Source organism: Oncorhynchus mykiss, chromosome 2 (genome assembly GCF_057628025.1).
Source record: "Oncorhynchus mykiss isolate SJ-2025 chromosome 2, ASM5762802v1, whole genome shotgun sequence".
Lineage (NCBI taxonomy): Eukaryota > Metazoa > Chordata > Actinopteri > Salmoniformes > Salmonidae > Oncorhynchus > Oncorhynchus mykiss.
The window spans coordinates 74862377-74889247 of record NC_143023.1 but is presented as its reverse complement, the minus strand read 5'-3'; the positions used below and the strand labels follow the sequence as shown (position 1 = coordinate 74889247).

The 26871-nt window shown below is 45.0% G+C and overlaps 2 protein-coding genes across 2 annotated transcripts in view; one reads left to right on the top strand and one right to left on the bottom strand.

Moving 5' to 3' along the window:
* The window catches only part of LOC110496093 (metabotropic glutamate receptor 3), a 918426-nt gene that overhangs the window by 535191 nt on the left and 356364 nt on the right, over positions 1-26871 (top strand). The window lies entirely within an intron of this gene.
* Positions 1-26871, bottom strand: part of LOC110496116 (semaphorin-3ab) — a 64670-nt gene that overhangs the window by 12668 nt on the left and 25131 nt on the right. The window contains exons 2-6 of the mRNA XM_021571821.3: positions 19586-19746; positions 13022-13084; positions 10275-10394; positions 9359-9449; positions 8230-8349 (exon numbers count right to left, since the gene is read on the bottom strand). Of these exons, the coding sequence (XP_021427496.3) occupies positions 8230-8349; positions 9359-9449; positions 10275-10394; positions 13022-13084; positions 19586-19746 (555 nt within the window). The remainder of the gene's footprint in view (positions 1-8229; positions 8350-9358; positions 9450-10274; positions 10395-13021; positions 13085-19585; positions 19747-26871) is intronic.

Here is a 26871-nt window from a genome sequence, read left to right as displayed (position 1 = left end):
TGATGTTTTGATGACAAGAAATATCTCTAATAAAAATAGAAATGGGCTTTTCAATAGTACAATATAACTACAATGTGTGTTTGAATGTATAATATTTAATCAAAGGGTGGATATGTTAAGGGAATTTTTATCAATGATGACTAATTATGTATACATTTCAATCAGGACTGACAAGTCCAAATGCTATTATGTACTGTACATATATGAATTTTCTCTCTTGCTCACATTCCCAATTCTATATAATATAGTCAGGAGTTTAGTAACAATGACGGTCTGTTCCTTTGTACAAATGAATGAACTATCTCCAGATGGCAGGGACGGACTATCTCCAGACTGTCTAGAATGCTGATTTACAATGACTGACCTTGTCTTCAGGCGAGGAGGGAAGGCTCGAGAACTATAGGGCCTCTCTACTAGTGTCATGAAGAGATAGAACATTTAGAAAACGCTGACGTCATTTTCCGTTTATAACCTGTGGAAAAATCTGTATGTACCAGTACTCTCTTGAATTAAACGCTGTTACCTGACTTTTAAGACCGGGGCTCTGTCCATTCTTATAAAAATACTGGGTCTTATAATCCCTTTAGAATGCATTGACAGAGTATTGAATTCTGATTGGGAAAAATACAGAGGAATTTAGAATTCCTCTAACAGGGCGAAATCTATTGTGGCAATTTATCGACATGCTGTATGAATGGAATACTACTGTTGATAGTGTAGTCAATTCTTGTTATTTTATTCGTTTCCAATTCCGATGGTGAATGTCTCTAATTGTCTGTTGAAAAGCAGACTGAACCAGCTTTTCCTCTAGTATTTTTCCTGTGCTTAGCTCTATTCCTTTTATCCTAAAACACTCCTTAGTCATTGCTGATGACAAGCCTACCCATAACACGGTGCAGCCACCACCATGCTTGAAAATATGAAGAGGGGTAATCAGTAATACGTTGTGTTGGACTTGCCCCAAACATAACACTTTGTATTCAGGACGTAAAGTACATTTATTTGCCACATTTTTTGCAGTTTTACTTTAGTGCCTTATTGCAAACAGAATGCATGTTTTGGAATATTTTTATTCTGTACAGGCTTCCTTCTATTCACTCTAATCATTTAGGTTATTATTGTGGAGTAACTACAATGTTGTTGATCCATCTGCAGTTTTCTCCTATTACAGCCATTAAACTGTTACTGTTTTAAAGTCACCATTGGCCTCATGGTGAAATCGTTGAACAGTTTCCTTCCTCTCTGGCAACTGAATTAGGAAGGACGCCTGTATCTTTGTTGTAACTTTACCATGCTCAAAGGGATGTTCAATGTCTTTTTTTCTCCATCTACCAATAGGTGCCCTTGTTTGAGAGGCATTGGAAAACCTCCCTAGTCTTTGTGGTTGAATCTGTGTTTGAAATTCACTGCTCGACTGAGAGACCTTACAGATAATTGTATGTGTGGGGTACAGCGACGAGGTAGTCATTAAAAAAGAATGTTTAACACTATTATTGTGTCACACCCTGATCTGTTTCACCTGCCTTGTCTCCACCCCCCCCGCAGGTGTCTCCCATTTGTCCCCATTATCTCCTGTGTATTTATTTACACTTGCGTTTTCTCTTTGTCTGTACCAGTTCGTTTTGGCTTGTCAGATCTTACCAGCGTGTTTCCCATTTTTCCTGCTCTCAACTTTGTTCTCTAGTCTTCCCGGATCTGATCTATCTGCCTTTCCTGACACTGAGCCTGCCTGCTGTTTTGTCCTTGTTTGACCCTGCCTTAGATTACGGACCTCTGCCTGCCCTCGACCTGCACTTTGCCTGCCCCTTTGTATAATATGGAACTATCCCCCTCCTGTGTCTACATCTGGTTCATATCCTGAGTCGTGATAGTACGAACTGTCCATGACTGGCCCAGCAGACTCGGGCCAGCTCCGCAACGCTGTTTGCTCCCAAGCAGGCAGAAAGCCACTACGGTAACCTTCTAGAATCTCAGTAATCATCAGCGTTTCTCCCCAGCCTACCCCGGCTTTCCTGCCAGGAGTTTCTCTCCCAGTGCTCCCTCATCTTCGAGCTGCAGCCTTCTTAATTAGTGTACCTGATAACTCTCATGTCTGGGAGAGCACTTGCCTGGGCTATGGTGGTGTGGGAGCAACAATCAACCGTTTGTCTCAGTCTGGAATTTGTGGCAGAGGTAAGAAAGGTGTTTGATTCTCCGTTGTCCAGATGAGAGGCTGCTGGAAAGCTTCTTCAACTGCATCAAGACTCCTGTAGTGTGGCAGACTACGCAGTGGATTTTGGCACTTTTTCAGCCGAGAGTGCCTGGAACCCTGAATCCCTGTTCGACACATTCCTTCATGGATTATCAGAGGTGATTAAAGATGAGCTCGCAGACTGGGAGCTGCCATTGGATCTCGACTCTCTCATAGTTTTAACCATACGGATCGATGGGTGGCTACGGGAACGTAGGAGGGAGAGGAGGTCTGTTCCTGGCCACACTCGCTCATCCATGATTCCCACCTCGCCTCTGAAGAATCCTGGAAGTTCCTGAAGTCTACAGGGCCGAGAGAATCCGACATCGCCCGAATTTCCTCGGGAATCTCAGAGGGCAGTCGACTCATCTCCTCTGGAGCCCATGCAACTGGGGAGGATTGTCTCCTGTTGAATGCTTGCACAGACTGAGCACCAAGAGCTGTCTGTATTGTGGTACTTCAGGACATTACATATCAACCTGTCCATTAAAAGACCAGGCTCATCAGTGTTATGAATACGCTGGTGAGCCATACGGGGAGTTTCCAATCTGCTCATTACTCGTACCCATCTTCATGCCATCCTGCTGTGGGGTGACCGGTCCCAATTTCTCTGGGTGCTCATTGACTTTGGGACACTCCCCTAGTGTCGGAGCTGGGTATCTCCACACAACCCCTTTCCATTCCATTGCATGTCACTGTGCTGGATGGGTACTTTATTGGCAGAGTAACCCACAATACGGTTCCTATCAACCTGCAAGTGTCAGGTAATGCCAGTGAGTCTATGCAGTTCCTACTCATCGAATCCCCTTATGTACCCATGGTTTTGGGGTTTGGGGTTTCCTCGGATCCCTCCGCTGTTCCTGCGGAGTACCAGGACCTCCAGAAGGTTTACAATAAGGCATTATAAGGCACCGCATTTCTTCCTCCGTATCGACCCTACGACTGCGCCATCGACCTCTTCCCGGGTACTACACCACCTCGGGGGACAACTTTATTCCCTGTCGGGTCCGGAGACCAAGACTATGGAGAAGTACATTGGGGACTCTCTTGCGGCAGGGAGTATTCGTCCATCTGTCTCCCCTGCTGTTGCAGGATTCTTCTTTGTGGAGAAAAAGGTCAAAACCCTGCGTCCGTGTATCAACTACCGGGGCCTTAATGATATCACGGTTAAAAAACGTTACCACTCATCTCCTCAGTTTTTGTACCTCTCCAGGGGGCTACCATCTTCTCGAAGTTGGACCTTCGGAACACCTGGTAGGATACGGGCAGGAGACAAATGGAAGACAGCCTTTAACATGGATAGCGGGCTCTACGAGTACCTAGTGATGCCATTCTGATTGTCCAACGCTCCCGCAGTGTTCCAGGCCCTTGTCAACGATGTGCTCCACGACATGTTGAACCCGTTCGTGTTTGTCTACCTTGGAGTCATCCTCATTTTTCCCAGTCAGCTCAAGAGCACGTCCTCCGTGTCCAACAGTTCATCCAGCATCTCCTGGAGAACCAGCTGTTTGTTAAAGCAGAGACGTGAATTCTATTGCTCCACCATCTCCTTCCTAGGATACGTCATCGGTACAGGAAATATTCAGATGGATTCTGACAAGGTGAGAGCGGTGGTGGATTGGCCTCAACCCACATCCAGAGTGCAGTTGCAACATTTTCTGGGATCTGCTAATTTCTACCGCCGCTTCATCCGGCATTGCAGCACCTTGGCTTCCTCCTTCCTCAGCACTCACCTCTCCCAAGGTTCCTTTCATATGGTCTCCAACAGCAGACCGGGCATTCTCAAATCTCAAGCATCGTTTCACTACAGCTCCCATCTTAATCCACTCGGTCTCGTCCCATCAGTTCGTGGTGGAGGTCGACGCCTCCGACGTCGGAGTAGGGGCTGTCCTGTCCCAGTGTTCTGCCCAGGACTAAAATCTGCATCCCTGCACCTTCCTTTCCCATTGTCTTAATCCAGCTGAGAGGAACTATGATGTGAAAAATTGCGAGCTACTCACAGTTAAGATGGCGTTGGAGGAGTGGAGGCACTGGTTAGAGGTGGCGGAACATCAATTCTTAGTGTCGGACTGACCATAAGAATCTGGAATGTGTCTGAACCGCCTAGTGCCTCAATTCAAGGCAGGCTCAAGGCTGTTATTCACTCACTTAAATTTCCTTAAATCTCCTACATGCTAACTGGATGTTTGTCCCGGACTCTGTCCATTCTCCGGTCCTGGTACGGGCCCGTTCCTCCAGACTCACCTGCCATCCTGGCTCCCGTCGGACTTTGGCTTTCGTCCGACAACGTTTTTGGTGGCCCACCATGGTTCCTGACGTCTCAGAGTTCTTCGCCGCCTACACTGCGTGTTTGCACAGGCCCTCGGCGGCAAGCTCTGCAAGGCATCCTTCAACCACTACCGGTTCCTCACCGCCCCTGGCCTCATATCACCTTGGACTTCGTCACTGGTCTCCCTCCATCAGATGGGAATCTAAATCCTAAAGGTGGTGGATATGTTTTCCAAAGCTGGCCATTTAATTCCCCTTCCCAAGTTGCCCTCAGCCAAGGAGACTGCCCAGCTCATGGTGCAGCACGTCTTCCAGATCCATGGACTTCCAGGCGACATGGTCTCTGACCGGGGTCCTCAGTTCTGGTCCCAGTTCTAGATGGCGTTCTGCACCCTCATTGGGTCATCAGCCAGCCTGTCCTCTGGCTTTCATCCCCAGTCTAATGGCCAGTTGGAGCGAGCCAATCAAGACCTGGAGACGGCTCTTCATTGCCTCGTCTCGGCCAACCCCACCACCTGAACCAGCAAGTTGTGTGGGTGGAATATTCCCACAACACCCTTCCCTGCTTGGCCACTGGCCTTTTGAGTGTTCAGCCCCTGCTCTTCCCTGAGCAAGAAGTCAACAAACCCTCTGCCCACATGTTCATCCGACTGTCGTCGTACCTGGAAGAGAGCCCGGCCTTCTCAAGACCACCTCCAGATATCGGTGACAGACGGACCACCACCGGACCCCTGCTTCCCGCTATAATCTCTGGCAGAGGGTATTGCTGTCCACTCAGGATCTGCCCCTCTGGGTGGAGTCCCGTAAACTTTCCCCCCATTTTTATAGGCCCCTTCCCCATCTCTAAAATCCTTGGCCCCTCTGCTGTTCGTCTTCTGTTGCCCCGCACCCTCCATATATAGTGGGGCAAAAAAGTATTTAGTAAACCACCAATTGTGCAAGTTCTCCCACTTAAAAATATCATCATAGGTACACTTCAACTATGACAGACAAAATTAGAAAAAATAATCCAGAAAATCACATTGTAGGATTTTTAATACATTTATTTGCAAATTATGGTGGAAAATAAGTATTTGGTCACCTACAAACAAGCAAGATTTCTGGCTCTCACAGACCTGTAACTTCTTCTTTTAAGAGGCTCCTCTGTCCTCCACTCGTTACCTGAATTAATGGCACCTGTTTGAACTTGTTATCAGTATAAAAGACACCTGTCCACAACCTTAAACAGTCACACTAAGCAGCTTGGTTTGAAGAAATCAACTGTGGGAGCAATTATTAGGAAATGGAAGACATACAAGACCACTGATAATCTCCCTCGATCTGGGGCTCCACGCAAGAACTCACCCCGTGGGGTCAAAATGATCACAAGAACGGTGAGCAAAAATCCCAGAACCACACGGGGGGACCTAGTGAATGACTTGCAGAGAGCTGGGACCAAAGTAACAAAGGCTACCATCAGTAAAAAAAACACTACGCCGCCATGCCAGGGACTCAAATCCTGCAGTGCCAGACGTGTCCCCCTGCTTAAGCTAGTACATGTCCAGGCCCGTCTGAAGTTTGCTAGAGAGCATTTGGGTGATCCAGAAGAAGATTGGGAGAATATCATATGGTCAGATGAAACCAAAATATAACTTTTTGGTAAAAACTCAACTCGTCGTGTTTGGAGGACAAAGAATGCTGAGTTGTATCCAAAGAACACCATACCTACTGTGAAGCATGGGGGTGGAAACATCATGCTTTGGGGCTGTTTTTCTGCAAAGGGACCAGGACGACTGATCCGTGTAAAGGAAAGAATGAATGGGGCTATGTATCGTGAGATTTTGAGTGAAAACCACCTTCCATCAGCAAGGGCATTGAAGATGAAACGTGGCTGGGTCTTTCAGCATGACAATGATCCTCAACACACCGCCCGGGCAACTAAGGAGTGCCTTCGTAAGAAGCATTTCAAGGTCCTGGAGTGGCCTAGCCAGTCTCCAGATCTCAACCCCATAGAAAATCTTTGGAGGGAGTTGAAAGTCTGTGTTGCCCAGCAACAGCCCCAAAACATCACTGCTCTAGAGGAGATCTGCATGGAGGAATGGGCCAAAATACCAGCAACAGTGTGTGAAAACCTTGTGAAGACTTACAGAAAACGTTTGACCTCTGTCATTGCCAACAAAGGGTATATAAAGTATTGAGAAAAACTTTTGTTATTGACCAAATACTTATTTTCCACCATAATTTTCTGGATTTTGTTTTCTCATTTTGTCTGTCATAGTTGAAGTGTACCTATGATGAAAATGACAGGCCTCTCTCATCTTTTTAAGTGGGAGAACTTGCACAATTGGTGGCTGACTAAATACTTTTTTGCCCCACTATACATCCCACTTTTTATGTGTCTAGGAATTAAACCTCTGTCTCATAGCCCTTTGTCTTGTGGCTCCAGGCCCACCCCTCCCCCCAACCAATCGACGGCCAAACCTGCATACAGGCGCCTCCTGAATGTTCGACCTCGAGCAGGGGATTCCAGTACCTGGTTGACGGGGAGGGTTATGGCCTGGAGGAGAGGTGCAGGGTTACCACTAGGAACATCCTGGACCCAGCCCTCATCACTGAGTTCCGGCACCCCGGTCAACAAGCTATGTGCCCGGTTAGGACTCCAGGTTGCGCCATCAGGAGGAGGATGGGGGCACTGTCACACCCTGATCTGTTTCACCTGTCTTGTGCCTGTCTCCACCCCCCACCAGGTGTCTCCCATTTTCCCCCATTATCTCCTGTGTACTTATACCTGCATTTTCTGTTGGTCTGTGCCAGTTTGTCTTGTCAGGTCTTACCAGCGTGTTTCCCGTTTCTCCTGCTCTCAAGTTTGTTTTTCTAGTCTTCCCAGATCTGACCTATCTGCCTGTCTTGACCCTGAGCCTGCCTGCCGTTCTGTCCCTGTTTGACCGTGCCTTGGATTACAAACCTCTGTCTGCCCTCGACCTGCCCTTTGCATGCCCCTTTGTATAATAAATAGTATTGAACTATCCGCCTCCTGTGTCTGCATCTGGGTCATATCCTGAGTCGTGATATATTGCACACAGAGTGATTCGATATTTCATTGGGGGCAAGAGTAAAGAATCTAGACTAGCTGTCCGCATACACTCATTGGCATAATCACTTGACATGGTAACAGCGAGAGATCAATTGATCTGCTGGTCTATCCTTGTGGGTTTTTCGTTGCAATGCAGCTTAGTTTAGGCCACAGGTGCATGTAATTTCCCATTTGTAGCGTTTTAAGAAATCCAGCGATAACCTCAGGAGCGTGTTGGGTTCTGCCTGTTTGTTGCAATCGAGCCACTGTGTCTGCTACCACTCCCCCACTACAGCCATGTCAATCATGGAGGATTTAAACTTAATGCTGCCTATTTTTGTTATTCCCTTTCCCTCCTTCTTTTGTCCTCCCTCTCACGCTTCTCTGTCTTCTCTGTATGTCTCCTTTGTTCTCTTACTCTGTGAAAAACTTGCTGTCTCAGTTTCTGTCTTTTTAGTTTCTGTCTTTGAAACACTTTCTGTCTCAATTTGAGACGAAATGCATTAAATCAGACTGGTCTGCATGCCAACAGACTGTTAGCTTGCTGAGCTATAGCCTGGGTATCATCTTGGGGAGCTAACACAAGTCTTCAGGACTCAAGCAAGGTTTTTCATCATGCAAGCATAGTTCACTGAACTGAGAACATCAGAACTGAGAATGATCTTTATTTCCGTCTCACCATTCAGCCAGCGGGAGTCGTGTTGCTCAGTTCTAATGGGGTGATGCTGTCCCAACGTACGGAAGATGGCAAAATCCCGCCCCATGAAGTCCGCTGACGTCCCAGAATACAGCTCGCCATCTGGAGGACAGGGGAGGAGGACAATATCAGGTGTATATGTGAACGTGTGTGTGCATGCTGCAATATATGTTTTGTGCGTGTGCATGTGAGTGTTTGTGTATCCTGTGTGTGTGCATCTCATGACCTTTCGTGTCTGTATTAGTCTATCAGGTACAGTGTGGTGGTTGCAGGCTTAACAGTACTAGTAGAATGTGTTCTCACAAGGAACACCTCCATCTATCAGATAATAAACCAGAACAAGTAAGTGTGAAAGTCAGATTTAACAGGAAGAGACTAAGAGGGCCAGGTGGTTGCATTAAGGGAGTATTAAAGGAGGGAGGGGGATTAAGAAAAAGAGAGGAGAAGGGGAGACATGGGTGGGAGAAGATCGAGGAGAGAGATGAGTAGGGAGACAGGGCTGACAGGAGGAAGAGGATTGAAAGAGAAGGAGGGAGACGGGGTAAGAGGAGAGATAGAGCGTGAGAGAGAGAGAGAGAGAGAGAGAGAGAGGAGGGATAAAGGTGAAAAGACAAAGAGGAGAGAAAGAGAAGGAGGGATACAGGGTAAGAGAGCGAGAGAGAGAGAGAGAGCGAGAGAGAGGAGACATGGATGAGAGGAGAAATCAGAGATGTGAGAAAGAGAAGCAAGGATATGTGGTAAGAGGAGAGAGAGAGAGACAGGAGGAGATAAAGGGTGATGGAAAATGACCATCTATTGGTTGGAGCGATGTGATGTCATAAAGTATGACTGGTCCTGAACATGGTGAAGAAATGAAGCTGACACACACACATGCGTCCACTACACATAGGCATGGAAATGAGTGGGTGTCCACTGTAGAGCACTCCTAATGATGAACACTATATATAGCCAGCCCTGTCATTCACCCACTTCCTCTCAGCTGTAAATATGCTTAATGAATGAGTGGAGATGAGAGAAGAGGTACAACTCCCTCTTTATGTGGTGAAAAGTTCTGGAGGAAATTGGTGCCTTAAAAAAAAGTTGAGTATGCTTGTTTGTTTGGGTCACTCACCGATGAGCATGGACGCTGTGAGCAGCTTGGGGTCATAAGGGCTCTTCCCTCGACCGTTCTCTATCAGGGGCTCCAGCCTGAACACACTGTCCTATTACATGAAAAATAGGTCAACATAAAGAGCATTTAGAATTCAGAGTTTATTGTATTGTCCTATTGACATCAACGCATGATGTTGGCGTCTTGGAAAAAAAATCTCTCTATTTTTTCAGAATTAGATGTTTTACCTTCTCCTAGAGTCACTTTAACCAGGGGCCACAGTCAGGGCAGTAAAGAGAGGAGACTGCTATTCTCAGAGCTATTCTCCCTCTCTAATTCTCTGAAAATGACTGCAGCCTAATGAATAGGAAACACATTTATAAGCCTGACTCACTAACATTGAGAGGAGACATAGAACACACACACACACGCGCACGCACGCATGCACACACACACACGCACACACACACACGCGCACACACACACACAGCGAATTGGGAACCTCTAAACGATGAAACTCTGTTTAATTTTCCACCTCATTTACTGAATGAATAAAACTTTTCCTAAGGCCATGACCGAATCGTTACGAGAGATTACCTCACACTCCACGGCTTATGATTTTAAATCGAAACCCAAAACCATAATATCACATTTCAGTGAAGAGTTTTTCTTAATACTATTTATACTTAATACTATTTTTCTTAATACTTAATACACTAGCTGTAGCTCACACAAGACTTGAATCAGTCAGAACCATGACATGCCCTATGCGGAAGATACATTTCAGTTGAATGCATTCAGTTGTACAACTGACTAGGTATCCCCCTTCCCCTTTTCTTCTACCAAGGTTCATACTGGTTAGTAAATAGTAGAATACTAGAGCTATAACTGCAGTAAGCTGACAGATGGCTGAATAGGGTATTACCGGTTGGCATACCTCTAGTTTCTTCCCCACCTCCAAGTAGGCGCAGACAGGGTGGAAGGCTCCAGTTCCACATACATACAGATGGGTCTGGTTAAAAGGCTGCAACACCTTGATGAAGTTAGCGCATTCCCTCTGGAGATAGGGAAAGAGAGACATTTTATATAGCATGGGTTTGCCAGGAGATAAACAGTTTCTGTAAACAACTAACATAGAGGATAAAGCTGTCTAAAGCTGTTGGGTCAAAACCCAGTCCTGCCCATTTGGGTCAAAACCCAGTTTGTTCATCAGAAGTAGGCCCTCCTATAGAGCTGATCCACTGGACAGAGAAAAGGGTTAACCCTCTCTGGACGTAACACAACATCACATAGAGCTATGCAGAAAAACAAACATTTCAATTGAGGGAATTAAGGGCATCTGTAATCAGAATTAAAGGCTTGTCCTGTCTGTATAATATAGAAGTACTTTTCCAGGAATATTTAGGAATGACCTGATCTACATGAATAACAGTGTTGGGAAAAGGAACAGCCCTGATTGATTTTACTGTACAAATGACATCATGGCCAGGCCAGCTGAGTGAGTCACGGTTGTGGTGTTTTAGAGATAATCCACTGTTGTGTGGGTAATAACTCAACAACTCGCTGTTCAGATTGAGACCAGTAATCTGTAATTCTCAGTTATCTTTTATTCTCTCCATCCTTCTCCTCTCTCTCCATTTCCCTCTCCCCATGTGTACTCATGATCTCTCCAATCCAGATTCCTGATCAGAAAGGCTCAGAGACATCTGAGTATTAAAACAGCCAGGATTTTTATGATGGACATCAACAGTAAGACTTTCAATGCATAACTGCACTGCAACCAACAAGCAAACGTCCCACAACAACTAAATGTTAAGAGTATCACATACTGTAACCTCGTCTGAGCTTACTGTGTAGTGTGTGTGTGTGTGTGTGTGTGTGTGTGTGTGTGTGTGTATGTGTGTGTGTGTGTGTGTGTGTGTGTGTGTGTCTCCATGCTGCGAAGACAGTTTCCCCCGTGATTTGTCAGCACTTGCCTGAGCAGGCAGCAGGCCTGACCTCATATGAAAATGAATGTCATCACAAGAGAAAAAAAAGAGAAAAAAGAACCACAAATAATGCATGACTAAGTTTATCTGCCTTTAGTAGGTCACTAACAGAAAGCAGCTCTGTTGATTGTATATGCCTTTGTTGTCATCTGAAGAGGTGTCTGTCATTTCAGGGTGGTTTACCTGGTTGATGATCAGATAACATTAACGTTTCTCACGCTAGTGTGATTTGGATGGTGTTAAAGTTTTTTGTGAGATCAAGTTTAACATTGTGAACCCATTAGCCAAACCATGCACTGAACCAACAGAGTTTGTATGATGGAAGTTTCGTAACAGTTAGCGAAGCTTGGACGTAAAGACCTGTAATCTAACTTTTTGGCACAACATTATTTTTCCTGGCCCTGTGTATCACCCTCCCTTCTTCATAGATGTACAGTAAATTAGCAATTTTCTCTCTCTCTTTCTCTCTTTCACTGTCTTCACCATGGCATGTTCACAAGTGTCTTTGTTGCAGTTCATCAAAGAGCATCTGTGGTCTTTCTTCCTCTCCTCCTTGTCTCCTATGCCCTTCAAACACAAAGACCATCCTTCAGGGCTTCCCGTTCATCTCTGCCAGAATGTTTACAGAAAACACACGCACATACACACAAAAGACCTGATGGCCCTTCAAAATCAGCCCTATAGAAACTCAGCAGAAGCTGACCCTGTGCCTGTGATCTCAGTGAGGCAGATACAGCGGAGCTAAGATCTTATATTGCAGGCAGCACATGGCCCCAGGCTGTATCTGAGAATAAAGTCAGAAGGAGAGAGATGCAACTGTGTCTCTTTGGGTGTTTACACAGTGTACTGCTTGTATTGAGACAGATATACAGGACAAATATACAGTACATGGCTAAGCTATTCATGCACGCCAGACTCACAGTATTGAAGTGCCACTGATATTGACATGACTCTTCTTAGACTAAGGAAAACACACACATAAATGATCTTGTGATATGCCATCTGACTGTGTGGACTGAAACCGTGCTGCATTTGCAACTAACAAATACCCATGTCTCGACAAAGCCATAGCTGTTGTTAGGATACTGCTCCTGTGTTGAAAGTAGTGACTGTAAGTCCATTGGCTGTCCACTGTTAACCCTGTATCCCAGTGGCTAGGTCAACTTCTCTGTGGTTGGACTCTATATGACTATGGTCATGTGATGTCTCTAACTTGGCCAGTGGATTATGATCAGATTCAGAGATTTCTGTCCATGTGACAACACACAGACTATACCAACACTGTAATGTAAAAGGCAGTACTCCGGGAGGGAGAGCTAGTGTAAAGGCAGTACTCCCGAAGGGAGACCTAGTGTAAAGGCAGTACTCCGGGAGGGAGAGCTAGTGTAAAGGCAGTACTCCGGGAGGGAGAGCTAGTGTAAAGGCAATACTTCGGGAGGGAGAGACAGTATAGAAGGCAGTACTCCCGAAGGGAGACCTAGTGTAAAGGCAGTACTCCGGGAGGGAGAGCTAGTGTAAAGGCAGTACTTCGGGAGGAAGAGACAGTATAGAAGGCAGTACTCCAAGAGGGAGAGAGTGAGTACTATGTGAGTGCGAGACAGTGTAAAAGGCAATACATCGGGAGGGAGAGATAGTGTAAAAGGCATTACTATGTGAGCGAGAGATGTGTGATGTGTAAGATGAGGTAGCTACTCACCATGAGGTCCTTCCCTGCCCATTTACACTCATCTCTTCTGGAGGTGGATGCAGGCCACGGGATCTACACAGACACAGAGAGATAAGGATACTTCACTACACAATACACATGGATACATTAAATCAGACACTAACTTTAACCAGTCTCCAACCCTAACATCTTCACCAAGCATCTGGTCAGCTAACATTCCTTACATTAGCTGAGGTGCTTCTGCCAGCAGCTTCGCTAAAAATGTACTTTTTGCGGAGGTGGGGCATATTTTTTAGATTGCGTTGATATATGTGTGTGTGTCTGCGTGCACCTACAGTATGTACGTTCACGTGTGTATATGTATGTGGTAGGGGTAGAGGAGTCACAATGAGATTTGTTCTCCACTTTGTTTCCGTTTACTCTATTATTCATCCAGGTGTGCAGGGAGCGGCTAACATGCCTGGCGCAGCGTGAGATCCTGTGCGACAGCTCAGGTCTGAATTATTCATAAGTCATTTCTCTATAGAAAGAGAGTCCCTGGATACCTGGCTGAGACTGGCTTAGACTGACAGGGGTTGGGGAAGATATGCAGACAGACAGACTGCAAACAGACTTGTATGTATAAGAGTGTTTACATTTGACAACAAATCAAAGTGTATTTGTCACATACATGTGTTTAGTAGATGTTATTGCGGGAGTAGCAAAATGCTTGTGTTTCTAGCTCCAACAGTGCAGCAATATCTAACAAGTAATATCTAACAATACACACAATCTAAAGTAAAGGAATGGAATTCAGAATATATAAATATTTGGACGAGCAATGTCAGAGCGGCATAGACTAAGATACAGTAGAATAGGATAGAATACAGTATATACATATGAGATGAGTAATGCAAAATATGTAAACATTATTAAAGTGACTAGCGTTCCATTATTAAAGTGGCCAGTGATTTCAAGTTAATGTATATAGGGCAGCAGCCACTAATGTGTTAGTGATGGCTTTTTAACAGTCTGATGGCCTTGAGAGACACCCCCGCCCCTCTTCTTACATCTTTCTGGTAAGAAGAGGGGCGGGGGCGTATGCCTTATGATTAACGAGACGTGGTGTGATCACAACAACATACAGGAACTCAAGTCCTTCTGTTCACCTGATTTAGAATTCCTCACAATCAAATGTCAACCGCATTATTTACCAGGGGAATTCTCTTCGATTATAATCACTGTCGTATATATTCCCCCCCAAGCAGACACATCGATGGCCCTGAACTAACTTTATTTGACTCTTTGCAAACTGGAAACCACATATCCTGAGGCTGCATTCATTTTTTGCTGGGGATTTTAACAAGGCTAATCTGAAAACAAGACTCCCTAAATTGTATCAGCATGTCGATTGCGCATCCAGGGCTGGTAAAACCTTGGATCATTGCTATTCTAACTTCCGCGACGCATATAAGGCCCTCCCTCGCCCTCCTTTCGGGAAAAGCTGACCACGACTCCATTTTGTTGCTCCCTGCCTACAGACTGAAACTAAAACAAGAAGCTCCCGGGCTCAGGTTTGTTCAACGCTGGTCTGACCAATCTGATTCCACACTTCAACGATTAAAACATTCCCAAACCAGCAACCGTGGATTGATGGCAGCATTCGCGTGAAACTGAAAGCGCGAACCACTGCTTCTAACCAGGGAAAGGTGACCAGAAACATGACGAATACAAACAGTGTAGCTATTCCCTCTGCAAGGCAATCAAACAAGCTAAGCGTCAGTATAGAGACAAAGTAGAGTCACAATTCAACGGCTCAGACACAAGAGGTATGTGGCAGGGTCTACAGTCAATCACGGATTACAAATAGAAAACCAGCCCCGTCTTGGACCAGGAGGTCTTGCTCCCAGGCAGACTAACTAACTTTTTTGCCGCTTTGAGGACAATATAATGCCACTGACACGGCCCGCAACCAAAACATGCGGACTCTCCTTCACTGCAGCCGAAGTGAGTAAAACATTTAAACATGTTAACCCTCGCAATGCTGCAGGCCCAGACGGCATCCCCAGCCGCGTCCTCAGAGCATGCGCAGACCAGCTTGCTGGTGTGTTTACGGACATATTCAGTCAATCCTTATCCCAGTCTGCTGTTCCCATATGCTTCAAGAGGGCCACCATTGTCCCTGTTCCCAAGAAAGTTAAGGTAACTGAGCTAAACGTCTACCGCCCCGTAGCACTCACTTCCGTCATCATGAAATGCTTTGGGAGACTAGTCAAGGACCATATCACCTCCACCCTACCTGACACCCTAGACCCACTCCAATTTGCTTACCGCCCAAATAGGTCCACAGACGATGCAATCTCAACCACACTGCACACTGCCCTAACCCATCTGGACAAGAGGAATACCTATGTGGGAATGCTGTTCATCGACTACAGCTCAGCATTTAACACCATAGTACCCTCCAAACTCGTCATCAAGCTCGAGACCCTGGGTCTCGACCCAGCCCTGTGCAACTGGGTACTGGACTTCCTGACGGGCCGCCCCCAGGTGGTGAGGGTAGGTAACAACATCTCCACCCCGCTGATCCTCAACACTGGGGCCCCACAAGGATGCGTTCTGAGCCTTCTCCTGTACTCCCTGTTTACCCACAACTGCGTGGCCATGCACGCCTCCAACTCAATCATCAACTTTGCGGACGACACTACAGTGGTAGGCTTTGTTTACCAACAACGACGAGACGGCCTACAGGGAGGAGGTGAGGGCCCTCGGAGTGTGGTGTCAGGAAAATAACCTCACACTCAACGTCAACAAAACAAAGGGGATGATTGTGGACTTCAGGAAACAGCAGAGGGAGCACCCCCCTATCCACATCGATGGGACAGTAGTGGAAAGGGTAGTAAGTTTTAAGTTCCTCGGCGTACACATCACGGACAAACTGAATTGGTCCACCCACACAGACAGCATCATGAAGAAGGCGCAGAAGCGCCTCTTCAACCTCAGGAGGCTGAAGACATTCGGCTTGTCACCAAAAGCACTCACAAACTTCGACAGATGCACAATCGAGAGCATCCTGTCGGGTTGAATCACCGCCTGGTACGGCAACTGCTCCGCCCACATCCGTAAGGCTCTCCAGAGGGTAGTGAGGTCTGCACAACGCATCACCGGGTGCAAACTACCTGCCCTCCAGGACACCTACACCCCCCGATGTCACAGGAAGGCCATAAAGATCATCAAGGACAACAACCACCCGAGCCACTGCCTGTTCACCCCACTATCATCCAGAAGGCGAGGTCAGTACAGGTGCAATGAAGCAGGGACCGAGAGACTGAAAAACAGCTTCTATCTCAAGGTCATCTGACTGTTAAACAGCCACCACTAACATTGAGTGGCTGCTGCCAACACACTGACTCAACTCCAGCCACTTTAATGATGGGAATTGATGGAAATTGATGTAAAATATGTCACTAGCCACTTTAAACAATGCTACTTAATATAATATTTACATACCCTACATTACTCATCTCATATGTATATGTATATACTGTACTCTATATCGTCTACTGCATCTTTATCTTTATGTAATACATGTATCACTAGCCACTTTAAACTATGCCACTTTGTTTACATACCCTACATTACTCATCTCATATGTATATACTGTACTCGATACCATCTACTGCATTTTGCCTATGCCATTCTGTACCATCACTCATTCATATATCTTTATGTACATATTCTTTATCCCTTTACACTTGTGTGTATAAGGTAGAAGTTCTGGAATTGTTAGGTTAGATTACTCATTTGTTATTACTGCATTGTCGGAACTAGAAGCACAAGCATTTCGCTACACTCGCATTAACATCTGCTAACCATGTGTATGTGACAAATAATTTTGATTCGATTTGATTTGAGATGGAAACTGTTTTTCAGTCCCAGCTTTGATGTACCTGTACTGATCTCGCTGTCCGGATGATAGCAGGGTGAACAGTCAGTGGCTTGGGTGGTTGTTTATGATCTTCCTGTGACATCGGGTGCCACCGGCGGTGCAGTTGCCATACTAGGCTGCTATACAGCCCGACAGAAAGCTCTCTATTGTGCATCTGTAAAGGTTTGTGAGGGTTTTAGGTAACAAGCCACATTTATTCAGCCTGCTGAGGCTCTGTTGCGCCTTCTACATCACATTGTCTGTGGTGGTGGACTATTTTGGTTTGTCAGTGATGTGTACGCCGAGGAACTTGAAGCTTTCCACCTTCTCCACTGCGGTCCCATCGATGTGGATAGGGGGGCGCTCTCTCTGCTGTTTCCTGAAGTCCACAATCAGCTCCTTAGGTTTGTTGACATTGGTTGGGAGGTTATTTTCCTGGCACCACACTCCCAGGGCCCTCACTTCCTCCCTGTAGGCTGTCTTGTCATTGTTGGTAGTCAGGCATACTACTGTTGTGTCGTCTGCAAACTTGATGATTGAGTTGGAGGCCTGCGTGGCCACGCAGTCATGGGTGAACAGGGAGTACAAGGAGAGGGCTGAACATGCATCCTTATGGGGCACCAGTGTTGAGGATCAGCGAAGTGGCGGTATTGTTTCCTACCTTCACCACCTGGGGGCAGCCTGTCAGGAAGTTCAGGACCCAGTTGCACAGGGCGGGGTTCAGACCCAGGGCCTCGAGCTTAATGGTGAGCTTGGAGGGTACTATAGTGTTGAATGCTGAGCTATAGTCAATGAACAGCATTCTTACATAGGTATTCCTCTTGTCCAGATGGGATAGGGCAGTGTGCAGTGCGATGGTGATTGCATCGTCTGAGGATCTATTGGGGAGGTAAGCAAATTGAAGTGGGTCTAGGGTGTCAGGTAAGGTAGAGGTGATATAATCCTTGACTAGTCTCTCAAAGCACTTCATGATGACAGAAGTAAGTGCTGTGGGGCGATAGTTATTTAGTTCAGTTATCTTTGCCTTCTTGGGTATAGGAACACCAGTGACCCTGTCACATATGTCTCGTGTCTGAGCCGTTGAATTGCGACTCCACTTTGTCTCTATACTGACGTTTGCCTTATGGAGGGAATAACTACACGGTTTGTATTCAGCCATATTCCCAGTCACCTTGCCATGGTTAAATGCAATGGTTCGCATGCTACCATCTACCCATGGTTTCTGGTTAGGGTAGGTTTTAGTATTCACAGTGGGTACAATATCTCCTATACACTTCCTGATAAACTCAGTCACCGTATCAGTGTATGTATCTCGGAGGCTACCCGGAACATATCGCAGTCCATGTGATCAAAACAATCTTGAAGCATGGATTCCGATTGGTCAGACCAGCGTTGAATAGACCTTAGCACAGATACTTCCTGTTTGAGATTCTGCCTATAGGAATGAGGTAGGCATCCCGGAGTAGCAGTGGTCGAGTGTTTTAGCAGCGAGAGTACTACAGTCAATGTGTTGGTAGAACTTCTGTAACGTTTTCCTCAAATTTGCTTTGTTAAAATCCACAGCTACAATAAAGGCAGCCTCAGGATATGTGGTTTCCAGTTTGCATAACGTTTTGTGAAGTTCTTTGAGGGCCGTCGTGGTATCGGCTTGAGGGGGAATATACACGGCTGTGACTATAACCGAAGAAAATTCTCTTGAGAGGTAATACAGTCGACATTTGATTGTGAGGTGTTCTAGGTCAGGTGAGCAAAAGGACTTGAGTTCCTGTATGTTATCACAATCACACCATAAGTAGTAATCATAAAAAATACACCACCACCCTTCTTCTTCCCAGAGAGATATTTATTCCTGTATGCGCAATGAACTGAGAACCCAACTGGCTGAACGGACTCAGACAGTATATCCTGCGAGAGCCATGCTTCCGAGAAACAGAGTATGTTACAATCCCTGATGTCTCTATGGAAGGAAATCCTCGCCCTGAGCTCGTGAACTTTGTTATCCAGAGACTGAACAATAGCGAGAAACATCATCGGAAGCGGTGGGTGGTGTGCGCACCTCCTGAATCGGACTAAAAGTCCTCTCCCAGTACCTTTTTTCCACCTGCGGTGTTTTGGAACAGACTCTGGAATCAGTTCAATTGCCCTGAAGGGTACGAACAAAGGTTCCGATTCAGGAAAGTCAAATTCCTGGTCATAATGCTGGTGAGTTACCGCCTCTCGAATTTCCAAAAGTTCTTCCTGGCTGTACGTCATAACACAAAACATTTCCTGGGCTAATAATGTAAGAAATAACACATAAAAAATACTGCAAAGTTTCCTAAGAGCTAGAAACACGGCAGCCCTGTCCGTCAGCGCCATTTAACATTTTAGTAATTTAGCAGACGCTATTCTCCAGAGCATTTTCATATTTGTTCATAATGTATTGTATTTAAAAGTGTGTTGATATTGACCAAATGTAACAGTTACCGTTGCAAGGACTCTGCTGATGTTGACTTGGTTGTAATGTATCATAGATAGTTATTAATGTATTATAAGGTGTGCAGTACCTGTGCCAGGGATCTGCTGATGTGAACTAGGTTATAATGCATCATAAATAGGTTATATCTGTATTATATGTTCAGCATAGTACCTGTGCCAAATGACTGCTGAATTGACCAGGTTATGATGTATTATAAGGCGTACAGTACCTGTGCCAGGTCTCTGCTGATGTTGAGCAGGTTGAAGGAGAATATGTGGTCCTTGGCTCCCACCACCAGACGACCCTTCTCCTCATCCAATAGGAACGTGTGGTAAGCTGAGCTATTGGCCAGGCCCTCAAATGTCACCAAGTTATTGGACTCCAACATCTCTGGAAAGAGAACAGAGGGAGAGAGAGCATTTACAATAAAAGACCGCAGACATTCATACGGTATCTGATATACCCAGGGAAATAAATACATTAGACTAAAGATAAATAAAGTGAATAAGGGAGGCAGTGAAGTCTTAGCATACACATCATCTAATAGCATCTTATAGCAGACTTCGTGATGTGTCTCCTCAGTATATTCACCATGTCAGGGAGGAAACATCCCATCCCCACATGGAGACATGAAGCAGGGTCCCCATTGGGTACACACTGGTTGAATCAATGTTGTTTCCACATCACTTCAATTAAATTACATTGAACCAATGTGGAAAAGATGTTGAATTGACGTCTGTGCTCAGTGAGTCTAGATAGATAGATAGATAGAGAGAGAGAGAGAGAGAGAGAGAGAGAGAGAGAGAGAGAGAGAGAGAGAGAGAGAGAGAGAGAGAGAGAGAGAGAGAGAGAGAGTGCTTTGGCTCAGATTTCATATCTCTCTGTTGATTGTGTTCTCTCTTGCCCATCACACATTCTCCCTCGCACCCTCTTCCCCACACTAGCTTGCATGCAACAAAATGTTTTCTATGATTCAGCACTGCCAACCATGCTTAGACTGTGTGGCCACTCGGCAGTGCCTATGCTGGAGAGCCAACGACCAAATGGTCTGGCTGGGGGAACTGACCTTGACTGGGCCAGTCAAGCAGAACTAGATCACAGAGCCAACTCACAGTGGAAAACAGAGACTATTCTCCATTCACTATTACGACCAGCCAGTCTCAGTGTAGACACTGGTTAATTACTGCAAACCACAACAACCATGAGGTCATTGTAATTATTGTCTCAATAGCCAGCCCAGTGTTTTTGCTGTGTAATGCCTGGGTGCTTGAACAGGTTAGCCAAACAGAGCAAGACTATATAACTCACAATGGAGAACTGTGGGGAATATGAATATAACACTGGAGTAAAAATAGACAATAATGACTGTCTGGATGTCTGTTTTCCTGTAGGCTCTGGTGAAGAACTTCAAACCACTACAGCAACCATTAGGTCATTGTCAACTAACAGCCCAGTATTATGCAATGAAATATTTGCCACATTTTTATCTGAGGGGTGTTATTTTGAATGCCAGGGTTGGGAGTGATCGATTACATGTAAACTGATTACAAAAAAATGGTAACTGTAATCAGTTACTTTACCAGCAAACATATTTTAATCAGATTACAAATACTTTGAAAAACTAGATGATTACTTCTTGGATTACGTTGAAATAAAGGATGTTTGTGGAAAAAATACATTATGACTCCTTTCTCAATTACATTCATTTCAGCATTGAAAAAAGTTTATGTTTGTTCCACCTGAGCGAGTCTGACCACACGTCAGAGACCACTATGATGATACACCAAAATGCATTTGATGGGATCTTTTTGTCATCTTCTAATGCCTTTTAAGGGGAAAGTAACCCAAAGGTTTACTGAAAGTAAACCGCCTTTTGATATGATACTGTCACCTTTACTTTCACCATTACCTGGTGCCAAAATTGTTTCTCTCAAACCTAAACCTCTCTAACACATCATCTCTAACACACACACACACACGCGTGAGAGATCGAGGGCAAGGGAGAAGGGAAAATAATGATGCATAATAATGGGAAATGTATTGTGAAACTTGTGAATTAGCGACAGTCAGGTGGAGGGAGGAAGAGAGAGAGGGAGGGGCAAGGAGGGTATGTGTTAGAGAGGGGAACAGGGAGAGAGTGTGAGGGAGAGCCAGTAATGAAGTAGTCTCCAAGGAACTGTTGAGATGAGTGTCTGTAATACTCTGTAATTCTGGGCGCCTCAGTCCCTGCATCCTTTCGTTGTATTTTTCCACCTCTGTCTCTTGGTCTCCCTCACTGTCTCTCTCTATCTATGTCTCTGTCTCTCCCCACAGACCAATGTGGTTGGATAGAAGCAGTATTGATACACTCCCTCCACACTTATGGCTGGAAAGCTGGATGGAATATCTGTTTACCTGAGTCCTAGAAAAACGTAGCCAGTATGATTAAACATTGGTCTCGTCTATCAGGAGGGAAGAAAAAAAAGTTAGATGGGAGGAAGGGCTCCAGATTGTTGGACTCCTGAGCAAAACTATTTTCCCTTAAATGTTTTTGTCAAATCGTGTTTTTCCTGAAATAGTGACAGCCAACATGTGTGAGTGTTCTCTGAGGTGACATTAGTAATGTTCAGTGTGGCCATGTGTGTAATAACACTATGTGGGGTTAGAGATACAGCTCACTGGAATCTATGTGGGGGTAGAGATATAGCTCACTAGACTCTATGTGTGGGATAGAGATATAGCTCACTAGACTCTATGTGTGGGGTAGAGATACAGCCTACTATACTCTATGTGTGGGGTAGAGATGCAGCTCACTAGACTATGTGTGGGGTAGAGATACAGCTCACTAGACTCTATGTGGGGGTAGAGATACAGCTCACTAGACTCTATGTGAGGGTAGAGATACAGCTCACTAGACTCTATGTGGGGGTAGAGATACAGCTCACTAGACTCTGTGTGGGGGTAGAGATATAGCTCACTACACTCTATGTGGGGGTAGAGATACAGCCTACTAGACTATATGTGTGGGGTAGAGGTACAGCTCACTAGACTATATGTGTGGGGTAGCTATACAGCTCACTAGACTATATGTGTGGGGTAGAGATATAGCTCACTAGACTCCATGTGTGGGATAGAGATATAGCTCACTAGACTCTATGTGTGGGTAGAGATACAGCTTACTAGACTCTATTTGGGGGTAGAGGTATAGCTCAAAAGACTATATGTGGGGTAGATATATAGGTCACTAGACTGTGGGGTTAGAGATATAGCTCACTAGACTCTAAGTGTGGGTAGAGGTATAGCTCACTGGACTCTATGTGGGGGTAGAGATACAGCTTACTAGACTCTATGTATGATGTAGAGATACAGCTCACTAGACTCTATGTGTGGGGTAGAGATACAGCTCACTAGACTCTATGTGGGGGTAGAGATACAGCTCACTATACTCTATGTGTGGGTAGAGATACAGCTTACTAGACTCTATTTGGGGGTAGAGGTATAGCTCAAAAGACTATATGTGGGGTAGATATATAGGTCACTAGACTGTGGGGTTAGAGATATAGCTCACTAGACTCTATGTGTGGGTAGAGATACAGCTCACTGGAATCTATGTGGGGGTAGAGATATAGCTCACTAGACTCTATGTGTGGGATAGAGATATAGCTCACTAGACTCTATGTGTGGGGTAGAGATACAGCCTACTATACTCTATGTGTGGGGTAGAGATGCAGCTCACTAGACTCTATGTGGGGGTAGAGATACAGCTCACTAGACTCTATGTGAGGGTAGAGATACAGCTCACTAGACTCTGTGTGGGGGTAGAGATATAGCTCACTACACTCTATGTGGGGGTAGAGATACAGCCTACTAGACTATATGTGTGGGGTAGAGGTACAGCTCACTAGACTATATGTGTGGGGTAGAGATACAGCTCACTAGACTATATGTGTGGGGTAGAGATATAGCTCACTAGACTCCATGTGTGGGATAGAGATATAGCTCACTAGACTCTATGTGTGGGTAGAGATACAGCTTACTAGACTCTATTTGGGGGTAGAGGTATAGCTCAAAAGACTATATGTGGGGTAGATATATAGGTCACTAGACTGTGGGGTTAGAGATATAGCTCACTAGACTCTAAGTGTGGGTAGAGGTATAGCTCACTGGACTCTATGTGGGGGTAGAGATACAGCTTTCTAGACTCTATGTATGATGTAGAGATACAGCTCACTAGACTCTATGTGTGGGTAGAGGTATAGCTCACTGGACTCTATGTGGGGGTAGAGATACAGCTCACTGGACTCTATGTGGGGGTAGAGATACAGCTCACTAGACTCTATGTGGGGGTAGAGATACAGCTCACTAGACTCTATGTGGGGGTAGAGATACAGCTCACTAGACTCTATGTGGGGGTAGAGATATAGCTCACTAGACTCTATGTGGGGGTAGAGATACAGCCTACTAGACTATATGTGTGGGGTAGAGATATAGCTCACTAGACTCTATGTGTGGGTAGAGATACAGCTTACTAGACTCTATTTGGGGGTAGAGGTATAGCTCAAAAGACTATATGTGGGGTAGATATATAGGTCACTAGACTGTGGGGTTAGAGATATAGCTCACTAGACTCTATGTGTGGGTAGAGGTATAGCTCACTGGAATCTATGTGGGGGTAGAGATACAGCTTACTAGACTCCATGTGTGGGATAGAGATATAGCTCACTAGACTCTATGTGTGGGTAGAGATACAGCTTACTAGACTCTATTTGGGGGTAGAGGTATAGCTCAAAAGACTATATGTGGGGTAGATATATAGGTCACTAGACTGTGGGGTTAGAGATATAGCTCACTAGACTCTAAGTGTGGGTAGAGGTATAGCTCACTGGACTCTATGTGGGGGTAGAGATACAGCTTACTAGACTCTATGTATGATGTAGAGATACAGCTCACTAGACTCTATGTGTGGGGTAGAGCTACAGCTCACTAGACTCTATGTGGGGGTAGAGATACAGCTCACTAGACTCTATGTGTGGGTAGAGGTATAGCTCACTGGACTCTATGTGGGGGTAGAGATACAGCTCAGTAGACTCTATGTGGGGGTAGAGATACAGCTCACTAGACTCTATGTGGGGGTAGAGATATAGCTCACTAGACTCTATGTGGGGGTAGAGATACAGCCTACTAGACTATATGTGTGGGGTAGAGATACAGCTCACTAGACTGTGGGGTTAGAGATATAGCTCACTAGACTTTGTGGGGGTAGAGATACAACTCACTAGACTCTGTGGGGGTAGAGATATAGCTTACTAGACTCTATGTGGCGTAGAGGTGTAGCTCACTCAACTGTATGTGTGGGTAGAGGTATAGCTAACTAGACTTTGTGGGGGTAGAGAAACAGCTCACTAGACTCTATGTGGGGGTAGAGATATAGCTCACTAGACTCTATATGTGGGATAGAGATACAGCGCACTAGACTCTATGTGGGGGTAGAGATACAGCTCACTAGACTCTATGTGGGGGTAGAGATATAGCTCACTAGACTCTATGTGGGGGTAGAGATACAGCCTACTAGACTATATGTGTGGGGTAGAGATACAGCTCACTAGACTGTGGGGTTAGAGATATAGCTCACTAGACTTTGTGGGGGTAGAGATACAACTCACTAGACTCTGTGGGGGTAGAGATATAGCTTACTAGACTCTATGTGGCGTAGAGGTGTAGCTCACTCAACTGTATGTGTGGGTAGAGGTATAGCTAACTAGACTTTGTGGGGGTAGAGAAACAGCTCACTAGACTCTATGTGGGGGTAGAGATATAGCTCACTAGACTCTATATGTGGGATAGAGATATAGCTCACTAGACTCTATGTGGGGGTAGAGATATAGCTCACTAGACTCTATGTTGGGGTAAAGATATAGCACTGACCAACACTTTGGTTCCTACCCTGTAACAATAACACCTGCAATGAGATCCTATTAGTATTTTAATTCCTAATTCTATGAACGCCTACCTGCCTTTTTCATTCGTTGTCATGTCAAGTCAACACTGTATTCAAATTGCTCAGTAGACTAATGGGAATGTCCTGTTGATGTAGTCCAGGTCACACCACAGTCATACATTACACTGAATTTGTCTTCAGCTGTCTGTGTTATACCAACCAATCATCTACAACCACCCTGAGACCTCCCTACAACCAATATACAGTACAACCAATCTGAAACCGAGGCCTCTAAAACTAATCTGCAGCCCAATGTGGGATTGATAGTAGATGTATTACTATGTGTGATAAATGGAAACATTAGCTGGTGGAAGGTTTCAAAGGGTTTTATGATAAATCAACACCTTACATAATGACTACACAGTGCGTGCACGTGTGCCATCGTGCGCATGTTGATTTTGTCCACCCACACCAGACGAGATCAGGACACGCAGGTTGAATGATCAAAACGAACTCTGAACCAACTATATTAATTTGGGAACAGGTCGAAAAGCATTGAATATTTATGGCAATTTAGCTAGCTATCGTGCTGTTGCTAGCTCATTTTCCTGGGATATAAACATTGGGTTGTTATTTTAAGGTCCTCTTCTCCAACAATTAATCCACAGATAAAAGGATAAACCGAGATTGTTTCTAGTAATGTCTCCTCCTTCAGGCTTCTTCTTGTTTTTTGGACTTTATATGGCGGTTGGCAACCAACTTCAAGGTGCATTACCACCACCACCTGGACTGGAGTATGGACCTCAGTTCATCTTTCAATCACCCACGTGGGTATATGCTCCTAAAAACCAATGATGAGATGGGAGAGGCGGGACTTGCAGCGTATCACACATCAAAAATAGATCCAAGTTCTACTTTAGCGCCTGGCTACGTAGTTGCTCGTTGACGCGCATGAGCGGTGTGGATGCAATGATTGAATAACATGTATGTGTACATTTATTTTGCAACGTTCGCACGAGTAACGTGAGTGGTGTGGTCAGCCTGTTAGTGGGCAGTTGGTTGTTAGCTAAATGTATATTTAAGTACAGTAATAAGACATGAGAACCCAGGGATTGTCATGTGATAACTCCCGACCAAGGGCTGTTCTTAGATCCGAGGCAAAGCCAATGGTAATTCCCAGGATCTTGGGCCTTATTTATTTTATAAAATGATAATTCACAGGTTCGAGGAGCTTATTGCGTTTATAAAATGGTTGCCAACATATTTAAAAAAGATTATCGACATGTTTTACTTAAAGACGTTATTTTACCGAGTACATTTGTTTTATTTCATCCTTCCACCAGACAATAGAGTCCGGGCAAAAATGATTTGTTATTTCTGAGCTTCTTAAGTTGCTAACCAAACAGGCTGGTCGTTAATATTACTGCAGTGGGAAAAATCAGGGTCACACAGAGTGTTGCTTGGTAGTCTTAAACAAAACTACTTTGAAACGAAAGTATACACCTCTCACACATGGTACAGGCTTTAAAAAAAGAAGACACCTGTACCATTTCAGACATAGAGTTGAAATGTTTATTCATTATGAAATTATGAAAAAT